Source organism: Ictalurus punctatus, chromosome 17 (genome assembly GCF_001660625.3).
Source record: "Ictalurus punctatus breed USDA103 chromosome 17, Coco_2.0, whole genome shotgun sequence".
NCBI classification, from domain to species: domain Eukaryota; kingdom Metazoa; phylum Chordata; class Actinopteri; order Siluriformes; family Ictaluridae; genus Ictalurus; species Ictalurus punctatus.
The window spans coordinates 13,727,248-13,738,773 of NC_030432.2; the positions used below are offsets into that span (position 1 = coordinate 13,727,248).

Below are 11,526 nucleotides of genomic sequence, written 5' to 3' on the forward strand. Positions count from 1 at the left end.
ATGCAAGATTTCCCACCACAGAATATTTCATATACAACTTTTAAGCTAAATGGCTTTCTGGCTTTGGGAGAATGGAGACCTATATTATCCATACCCTATTTCATTATGTTTTTATTGTCTTGTCTATCAAACTCTATTATGATATATTTAATTGTATCTCAGAAAACTCTGCACTCTCCAATGTATGTACTAATAGGTTTTATGAGTGTTGTGGACTTGTGTTGGCCAATATGTTTTGTACCAAGTTTGTTGCTCAACTTTTTATTTGAATGGAATGGCATTTCTCTAGTGAGCTGTTTACTACAAATGTTTTGCATTCAGCTTCTTGGTGCATTTCAGTCTACTGTATTGGTGTGGATGGCTCTAGATCGGTTCTTTGCTATATGCAGACCACTTTATTATCACAAACACATGGAATTCCACAGCTTTCTAAAATGTATTATTGTGCCAGTCACTAGAAATTTATTACTGAATATCATAATGATCTCTTTGGCTGGGAAATTGAATTTCTGTGCAATAAATGAGATAGATCACTGTTTTTGTGAACACATGGGATTGGTTCAGTTGGCATGTGGAGATATTTCTATTAATAACCTAATTGGCCTTGTATCTACTTTTCTTATACCAACATCAGATTTTCTTTTCATTACTGCATCATATATAATAATATTTGCTTCTGTCATGAAATCAGGAAAATCCCACTTGAAGGCTCTCAATACTTGTATTACACATATTATTGTCATGACAGTTAATTTAGCATTTGCCTTGATTGCATTTATGTCATACAGAATAAGAAATAATATTTCTCCCGGTGTTCGTGTCTTTCTGAGTACAATGTATATACTATTCCCAAGTTGTTTTAATCCAATTATTTATGGAGTAAGAACAACTGAAATAAGAAAACAGTTTCTTAAATTCGTGAACAATATGAAAGTCTTACCACAGTAATATACTGAAGTGGGCGGGTGTAATAATTACAGGGTTGTTTAGGTGTGCATTTAATTTAAATAACTTTTATCTATTTTATTAAATAACTGTTGTCTAAAATGAATAAATATCACACCACATGCACAGAATTAATTCTGAGCACTAAAACGTAATCATATATTTCATTAGCAATAGTAAATATACCATTACAAATGTTACATACTTATATGCTAATAAAAGATAATAGTATAATTTACAATTATATATGGTATGAAGTTCTGTATATGTACAATAGACCTTCATAGTCTCTACTAGGTTAATAATAGGTAAGAGATGACAGTTGTTAGGTTCCGTGGGAACCCAGCGGAGCACAGTACCCCTATCTTAAAATCCTATACTTTAATTTGATAGAAATTCCCTTTAATTAAAATTTATTTGTATAGCATTTTTAAAAGTGACATTGTCACAAAGCACGCTTACAGAAATTTGGATATAATATATTAATTAAATTTTACCCTAATGAACAAGCCATGGAAAAGGAGGTGTAAATGGCTATTAACTCTTGCATAACTCACATAATTGTCATGGCAGTTACTGCTACCTTTGCCTAAATTGCTTTTATATAATACAGAATACGAAATAACTTTTCTCCCTCCAGCCATGTCTTTTTGAGCACAGTGTACTTACTTTTTCCAAGTTGTTTCAACCCAATTATTTATGAAGTATGAACCAAAGAAACAAGAGAACAGTTTTTAAAATTCATGAACCAACTTGAGTCTTAACGTAATTTAATCGTGTGATTGTATGGCAGTTATTTGAATATAATTATCAGTTATACATGAATACCCATTTAAGATCAAGGTGCAATATTTTATTTATGTATGTATCTATGTATTTATTATTATTTTTATTTACTTACTTACAAATAAATAAATAAATTAAAGAAAATTTGTCTGATGCAGGGCCAGGTGCATATACTCACAGCGTATGTGAGCATTCTATTTACTGATCTATCATTAATTTACTAAATATTCCATCATTGTTCAATTGAACCATTTTAAAAATACAGAATATAGGGAGTGTTTAGTGTTGTGCAACGATCAAAAACTTCTGGTGCGAGGAATGGCAGGAAATACAACTCACAGTAATTGCAGTATACCTAAATGCACACATAATTCAAGCAAACATCTATACTTTAGCTTTCACTCATTTCCCACTAAGTCAAGTCTAGTATATATACTCAGCAAAAAAAGAAACGTCCTCTCAGATTCAACTGCCTTTATTTCCAGCAAATTTCTTAATATGTGTAAATATTTGTATTAACATAAAAACATTCAACAACTGAGACATAATATGAACAAGTTTCACAGACATTTGACGAACAGAAATGGAATAATGAGTCCCTGAAAAAAGAGGGGGGGGGGGGGGGTGTTACATCTAACATAGTTACATGTAATTTTCCACTGCAAGGACAATCAGCTGTCCTTCTTGTCTCTCTGTAGCACTGTCTTAGGCATCTTACATTAAAGACATTGCAGTTTATTCCTCTCACCACATCTGCAGTCCTATCTGTAGTTCACAATCTGCAGGCCCATGGCATGTTCACGCAGGTGAGCAGGAACCCTAGACATCTTTCTTCTGGTGTTTTTCAGAGTCAGTAGAAAGGTCTCATTAGTATCCTAAGTTATTGTAACTGTGACCTTAATCATGTACCCCTGTAAACTGTTAGTGTCTTAAGGACTGTTCCACAGGTCCATGTGCAATAAATGTTTATAGTTCATTGAACAAGCATGAAAAACATTGTTTAAACCCTTTTCAATAAAGATCTGTAAAGCTTATTTAGATTCTACAAAATTATCTTTAAAACATAATTTCCTGAAAAAGGGACGTTTCTTTTCTGCTGAGTATATTTATTGTCATCACAGCCATATACAGTCGTGCTTGAAAGTTTGAGTTGGATTTCAACTCTCTCTTGCTAGTCCCACCCCTTATGGGTTCCAACCAATCAGAGATTGTCTTAGGGCAGGGTGTAAGCCATATGCTCCACCCATGATGTTAATCAGTCCATTCTCTCTGCAGATGGGTGGTTCCACGCTTTTTCATAATGTGTGCATTAAACTTTGTCTGAAATACTAACATGTACAGTGAGGGAAAAAAGTATTTGATCCCCTGCTGATTTTGTACGTTTGCCCACTGACAAAGAAATGATCAGTCTATAATTTTAATGGTAGTTGTATTTGAACAGTGAGAGACAGAATAACAACAAAAAAATCCAGAAAAACGCATGTCAAAAATTTTATAAATTAATTTGCATTTTAATGAGGGAAATAAGTATTTGACCCCTCTGCAAAACATGACTTAGTACTTGGTTTAAAAACCCTTGTTGGCAATCACAGAGGTCAGACGTTTCTTGTAGTTGGCCACCAGGTTTGCACACATCTCAGGAGCAATTTTGTCCCACTCCTCTTTGCAGATCTTCTCCAAATCATTAAGGTTTCGAGGCTGACGTTTGGCAACTCGAACCTTCAGCTCTCTCCACAGATTTTCTATGGGATTAAGGTCTGGAGACTGGCTAGGCCACTCCAGGACCTTAATGTGCTTCTTCTTGAGCCACTCCTTTGTTGCCTTGGCCGTGTGTTTTGGGTCATTGTCATGCTGGAATATCCATCCACGACCCATTTTCAATGCCCTGGCTGAGGGAAGGAGGTTTTCACCCAAGATTTGACGGTACATGGCCCCGTCCATCGTCCCTTTGATGCGGTGAAGTTGTCCTGTCCCCTTAGCAGAAAAACACCCCCAAAGCATAATGTTTCCACCTCCATGTTTGACGGTGAGGATGGTGTTCTTGGGGTCATAGGCAGCATTCCTCCTCCTCCAAACACGGCGAGTTGAGTTGATGCCAAAGAGCTCCATTTTGGTCTCATCTAACCTCAACACTTTCACCCAGTTGTCCTCTGAATCATTGGCAAACTTCAGACGGGCATGTATATGTGCTTTCTTGAGCAGTGGACCTTGCGCGCGCTGCAGAATTTCAGTCCTTCACGGCGTAGTGTGTTACCAATTGTTTTCTTGGTGACTATGGTCCCAGCTGCCTTGAGATCATTGACAAGATCCTCCCGTGTAGTTCTGGGCTGATTCCTCACTGTTCTCATGATCAATGCAACTCCACGAGGTGAGATCTTGCATGGAGCCCCAGGCCGAGGGAGATCGACAGTTCTTTTGTGCTTCTTCCATTTGCGAATAATCGCACCAACTGTTGTCCCCTTCTCACCAAGCTGCTTGGCAATGGTCTTGTAGCCCATTCCAGACTTGTGTAGGTCTACAATCTTGTCCCTGACATCCTTGGAGAGCTCTTTGGTCTTGGCCATGGTGGAGAGTTTGGAATCTGATTGATTGATTGCTTCTGTGGACAGGTGTCTTTTATACAGGTAACAAACTGATATTAGGAGCACTCCCTTTAAGAGTCTTCTCCTAATCTCAGCTTGTTACCTGTATAAAAGACACCTGGGAGCCAGAAATCTTTCTGATTGAGAGGGGGTCAAATACTTTTTTCCCTCATTAAAATGCAAATTAATTTATAAATTTTTGACATGCGTTTTTCTGGATTTTTTTGTTGTTATTCTGTCTCTCACTGTTCAAATACAACTACCATTAAAATTATAGACTGATCATTTCTTTGTCAGTGGGCAAACGTACAAAATCAGCAGGGGATCAAATACTTTTTTCCCTCACTGTACATATAATGACATACTATCTGAATTCCCTTACATTTATCTTTCAGAAAATCCTTCAATGAACACATACATACCACACAAGATATATCATGGTTATAATGACTTAACTTGCCAGTCTGTAACATTTTCTCCAGAGCTGTCCGTTGGGTTTTCTGTCTGAGAGTGTCCATGGGTTTTGTGTGTCTAATTTTTTGTGGGTCATATATCCTGCTTGTTTTTATAATATAGTCTATTATTGTTTCTTTCAAGGGCTTAGTCAATTCCATTAAAAATTTTAGGACTATTTAAAATAGTTTCAAATATTCTCCTAGAACTGTGTGCCATCTGTTATAGGAACTGTTGGTTTAAAGGAATTTGCTCTGTGCTGATCAATGGGTTGTGCAGGTGTCCTGACTCATGCTGGGAAGCCAAAATTGTTCACACAGCATGGCTAAAGCCCACCTGAACCAAGATATCCAGTGAGGTGCGAATATCTATTGGTCCGCGCTGCGCTTTTCAGTGGTCTGCGACAAGGTACCCAGTGCGTCGCGCAGATATTCGGCCCGCGCTGCGTGGTTCTTCTGAGTAGCTCAGTTTGGACTGGTTTTCGAGTTGTTTTGGCTCTCATATTACACAGTTACTTTGATTTCGGTGTAATTGTAGTAGAGGATAACTTAGATATGTTAATAACGCAATAAACATATTTTACAGCATCTCATTTTACATGTTTCATCCACACTCACTCGTGGTTCTATTAATGCACAATAATATTAATGAGTTATGACTAACCTTCTTGCTTTCTTCACCACTGCGTCTAAATATTTGGCATAGATTCAGTTAGTCTCAGTTTGCTTCCTCAGCTGCTGCTGCTGTGAGATCAAATAATTGTGTTCCTCATTTAATTCTTTGAGGTATTCCTGCTTCTTCTTAATCACCTCTTTGTTGCATCTTGCTTTCCTCCGTGCATCACACAGCTGCTCCTCATTGTATTGTGCACAAAAAGTGCCATAGTTATATTAGATCTACTGGTTTAAGCCAGGTTTAATCCAATTTAATTTGTAAGGAAAAGCACTGTTGGGGAAGCTTAGTGCAATATTTTGTACTAATAAAGGTTGTGAGTTCAAATCCCAGGTCTGTCAGAGACACTGTTGGACCCTTGAGTAAATCCCTTTGACTGTCAACTAGATTCTAATCTACTTGCAGAGGTGGGATGTAAAAGAACAGTCTCTGTTACTCGTTTTCACGTATCTGCACCTTACTTGAGTTTTTCTATCACCTAATAGTTCTGACCTTTACTACATTTTACAAACACTACATTGTGTGTATGAGCATGTGTGTGTGTGTGTGTGTGTGTGTAATTATCTAAACTCCTATTCTTAATTTGAACAGATGTGACATAAGTGTATAAGTCCCATCACTGTGACAGCTCACCATTAGCATTCAGCTAGTTTGGATAAAGTCTTCATGAGTAAATGTAAATGTACATGAATATACTCTTTTAGGAAGCTGCTGGTTTGGAGGCGATGCCGCATCTACTGTTCTTTTTCCTTCAGCCGCTCCTTACGCTTGCGCAGTTCATGCTAAAATGACTCAAATTCGTTGACAGATTCAGTGGAAAATCAGAGGTGGTACAGAAAAAAACTGTGTACAGTGCAAAGGTACAAAAATTAGTGATGTTCTTTGTTAAGTAAATCACAAAAGCATTTTCATCCTATAAACCCGATGTTGTTATTATAGGCTAAAATCTAATCTAACATCTCTCTCAGTGGTAAATTGCCTGACCTTTATCTGCAGTTTGACGTTTTCCTGCATTTTCATGACCTCCCATCTCTTCCGCAGCAGTTGATCTGAATGTGTCGGTTTTTCATCTTTGGAAGGCATGGGCTTTCTATGAACACAGCAAAGTAAAGCATGTCAAAGTTCAATGTGTACAACATTATCTGAAGAAAAAAAGAACACACTAATCTGCCAGTAATACAAAGAATTTATCTACACTTATCTGGAACAGTGACACACAGTAGGGACTTCAGTGTCAGAGCAGACCGTGAAAAGGTACGTACAATAAGTGAATTGCAAGAGCTGAACAATGTAAATGAGTTGAGGAGGGCGTTAGGCCTCATAAACTACATGAGTAAATACATTCCGGACTTGGCAACGAAGTCCTTCGTATGAGCTGCTTAAGGAAGGACGTGCATGGACATGGGATCAACCGCAGAAAAGCGCATCAGCACACTTAAAAGCTCACTCACTAAGGCTCCAGTCCTGGCACACTATGATCCGGGAAAAGAAACAGTGGTATGCTAGCAGTTACGGAATCGGTGGCATTTTACTGCCAAAGCATGATGGCAACTGGAAACCGGTCACATACTGTTCTAGAAGGCTGACGCATTCTGAAACAAGATAAGGCCAGATAGAGAAGGAATGCCTTGTAGGCATATGGGTATGTGAAAGGTTCTAGAAGTACTTGGTGGGCATGGACATGTTTAAATTGATCACTGATCACAAGCCATTAATACCACTGATCAATGGTAAAGACTTGGACACTGTGCCATTGATATGTCAGAGACTTTTGATGAGACCTATGCGGTTTACCACAAAAGCGGAGTATGCGCCTGGCAAAAGCTTGGTTGTTGCAGACGCACTGTCACATAGCCCATTGAACACTATGGAGGACTTCATGATAGCAGATGTGAGTGATCACGTGAATCCAATCATCATATGTCTGCCAGTGTCACAGTGTAAGTTGACAGAAATAAAAACGGAGACACAAAAGGACGAGCAGCTACGAAGTGTAGAGAGATTTGTAATGGAAAGATGGCTAGAATATGCTAAAAGCATTCCTAACAGTGTACAGACTTTGAACCGTTGGTAGCACTCGTGTTTTCGAGCCACTCCTGCCTCCTCTACAGGGGTCAGCCCAATGGAATTGCTTATGGGAAGGAAAATCTGTACTACTCTACTCACCTTACCAAAAAACCTGAGACCAAAGTGGCTAAACAAATCAAGCATCAGAGAGAAAGACAATGCAGCAAAAGAAAAGCAAGCATACTAAAGGCAAGCATACATGGTGGACTTACCTGTTCTTAGACCAGGGAATTCAGTCTTGTTAAAGCTGGATGATGAATCAAAATGGAAAGGACCTGCAATGGTGCAGGAAGAGAGCACTACTCCAAGGTCATATGAAGTTTTCACTGAAAAAGAGGAAGAGAAAAGGAGAAATCGTAGGTATCTTCAGTTGCTGCATGACGGATTTCTGGGAATTACTTTAAAGACAGTGGAGAGTTCAGAACAGTCACCACAGAAAGTTCATATGGACTTGGATTTACGTGCAGAGTTGATTGCAAGGAAACCTAATATCACTAGGTCAGGCAGACTGAGTAAGCCCGCTGAGCGGTTGGCTTATGAAAGGAGAGTCACAACATACTGTCAGTAACAAATATCTTTATTGTGTTATGTGACCAGGCTTGGTTATAACTGAACATAATAATGAATATCCTGACACTTGATGCGAAGAAATATGAAACTGTGACATGACAACAAAGACAGAGTAATATTGTGTTTGTTAAAAACAACAACAAAAAAACATTTTCTTGTAAGTGAGTTCTAGAGAGTTAAAAACATAGTCATTGTTGTTAGATAAGGTTAGTGAAAAAAAAAGAAAGAATGATGTTATAATCATAAGGTAAATGGAATTGTAACCTGATGTATTTGACTATGAGGGGGAGGTGTTAGGGCATTGTAAATTACCTGAGAGATGTGTTGTACTATCTAGCCCACTAGGGGGCTCATGGTGTACTATATGGACAAGTTACGCAGAGAAGTGTGTAAGTGTGTTCCAGATGTCAACTAACTGAATACAATGTTGCTCTATGGGACTCTTCAATAAAATTCAAGAGATTATTAATGCTTCCCTGTAAATGCATACTAGACACAGAGGATAAAAATGTAAGTGGCTTACCCTCGTTGCTTTTTACTAGTTTGTGCTGTGTTATTCTCATCCACCCGTGTCAGTTATCTGTTCTTTGGGGTGACCATATACGTGCTACTACACACCCAGGATGTTTTTTTAAATGCCTGTTATATTGGACTGTTAGGGGTAAGGTTAGTATAAGGCACCGTACTCAGAACTTCTCGTACTATTGGGAGGGTAAAAAGGGTTTCAAATGGATGTTCTCCCCAATATAATACATATAAATTCATGGATTGCTCAATAAAGATAAAGTCTTCCTATCTGGGTCATAACAACGGTAATTGGGAAAGTGTCTAAAAAATCTACACATCCACTTTCTTGGAGTATTCCAGTACACAACAGGCCCTTTACCTGGATTACGATGGCGACAGTTGGGTAAATGTCCAAAATATTTATAAAACCACATCCTTGGATGGTCTGTAATTTTTAAACCACACACAGCCCCTGCAGTTCTTTCTACTACACAGAAATTCTCTGTCTGATATTCATGTACATGGCATCATATAAGTATACCTCTTTTACTCACTTCCTTTCTCCAATACAAAGGTTTTGATTCATACATTCACACTTTGTCTCCTTATTTTTAGAGCTTACTCACACACTCTATTCCCTATTTACTGAAAACTCATATATTTCTATAATAAAAAAGAGTGATGCCTCCTGATTTAAGACTCCAGGCATGTTGCTCTCCATCCCAGTGGAGCCTGTTTAGCAAGGACACCTCACCCAAATTTCCACCCACAAACCAAGAGGACCCCAATCCACCAAACACCGCAGTACCGAACACCATGAGACTGAGATCTTTAACACAAGAGAATGGCACTCAAAATGGAACAATCAGCGCACATCAAGTGACATGCTGACCCAACAAATTGGAGCGTTAAATTGCTAGATCAATGTGGTGTTTACGATAGCTTGAACCAGTGATAGGGGATACTGAGTACCTCACGGGAGGTGTTGTGACCGGTTTGGGGTCAAGTAGGCCAAGCCCACCAGGAATTCACACAGAAGAGAAACAACCACCTTACAGCCTAAAAGAAGCACAAAAGAAATAAAATAAAAGGCAAAAATCAAAGTAGGAGAAAAAACTTTTAAAATAACAGTCAAAACAAATAACATTAAACACTTATCAGACACACAAGACATACAAGACTTATTATTTTACTCTTTTTCCACACTTCTCCTGTACATGCCTCTTGTGTGCCCTGCCTATTGCAGACCTCTTCCTGTTATCCTGTTGAGACAGTGCCAATAGCTTAATCCCTGCCTAGTTCTTCCTATCCACAAGCACAGCAGTACTCAGGCTCACTGTTTACCAAATTACACAGTGAAAAGTGATATCCGGACCCTTTGCCACTATTATTTCAACATACTCTCATCCTGTCTACAACTGTGGTGTAAGCTCAGTCAGCATATTTAAAAAAAAAAAAAAAGTTTATCCTTACAACATTAGCACATGTTCAAATGCGGATTGACATCCAAGTCATTCTGAATCATATGCTTAAATGTTGATTTAACTTTCTTAATCTTTTACATTATCAGCATTAACATCTTAACATTTTACATTGTTAGCGTTAACATTTCTTCATGATTGAGACACACTCCAAGTCAACCTTAGTCCAAGTCATTCTTAGGCCAAATCATTCTTAGGTCTTTAATGGAGTACAAGCATTTCTTGTTGATTAATACACTTCTGTGGCTATAACTTTTTAATTATCAAATCTTATCCATTGGCTACATACTAGGAGTTGGTTAGCACATTGAAATATCCATCCATCCATCTGGAGCCAATCCCTGGGAGCATCGGGCACAAGGCGGGGTACACCCTGGACAGGGTGCCTGTCCATTGCAGGGCACAATCACATGCACACTCACACACCCATTCATACACTACGGACACTTTAGACACGCCAATCAGCCTACCATGCATGTCTTTGTACTGGGGGAAACCGGAGTACCCGGAGGAAACCCCCACAGCACTGGGAGAACAAACTCCATACACACATGGCCCCGGCGGGAATCAAACCACGGACCCTGGAGGTGTGAGGCGAACATGCTAACCACTAAGCCACCATACGCCCCACATTAAAATATCCCATATATTATTACAACATAATCATATGCTTAATGCTGATTTAGCATTAAGTCACTCTCTTCATGATTGAAATACATTTCAAAGTCCTTATTAGGCCTTTGATAGATTAAAACATTTCTCAACACTTTGAATATTTTAACTGTTGGTTGTACTTGATGGGTTGCATATGATCATATTTAAATCATAGTCTAATCAGAGAAATTCTTCCATAATAGTGGAATGTTTATTTAATCTCCTGTGTCAGTGGTGTTGAACTATGCTTCTATTTTGTCTCTGTACAAGCATTTTGCTGTTCTGATGGTGTTATGAAGGGCATAGCTGGCTTTTTTATACTCCTCTGTATTGCCGGAATTAAAAGCAGAGGTTCACGCATTTAGGGCCATGCAAACGTTGTTGTTAATCCACGGTTTTGGATTTGGGTTGAACAAAATTGTTTTGGTTGACACATCTTCTATGTACTTCTTGATGAAACACATTATGGTATCCAAGTAAACCTCCATGTCACCATCGGAGGCAAACTGAAACATGTCCCAATCTACATGCTCAAAACAGTCCTGTAGCAATAGAATCCAGTTGGTCCAACCAGCATTGGATCTTTCTGGGGTGGGTACTTCCTGTTTCAGCTTCTGCCTGTAAGCAGGCAGAACATTTGCCAAAATGTAGGCGGGGGAGGGATTTATAGGCATCTCGGAAGGGAGAGTAGCAATGGTCCAAAACCTAGTCCCCCCAGCTCCCCACCCCCATATATTGCAAGGTACACAGTTTCCTGCTTGCTTATATTCCCATACAGGTCCTTAATTGCCTAGTCTGTGTCGGCTTTA

At 38.8% G+C, this 11,526-nt stretch overlaps 1 protein-coding gene across 1 annotated transcript; it reads left to right on the forward strand.

The window, feature by feature from the left end:
* Positions 1–948, forward strand: LOC108277634 (olfactory receptor 52K1-like). Its single transcript, XM_017490438.3, has one exon. It carries the CDS (start codon positions 1–3, stop codon positions 946–948), a length of 948 nt encoding a protein of 315 aa, XP_017345927.1.
* The last annotated feature ends 10,578 nt before the right edge of the window (positions 949–11,526 follow it).

Coding starts and splice junctions, on each gene's coding strand:
- LOC108277634 (XM_017490438.3), top strand. CDS start 1: ATGCAAGATTTCCCACCACAGAATATTTCATATACAACTTTTAAGCTA.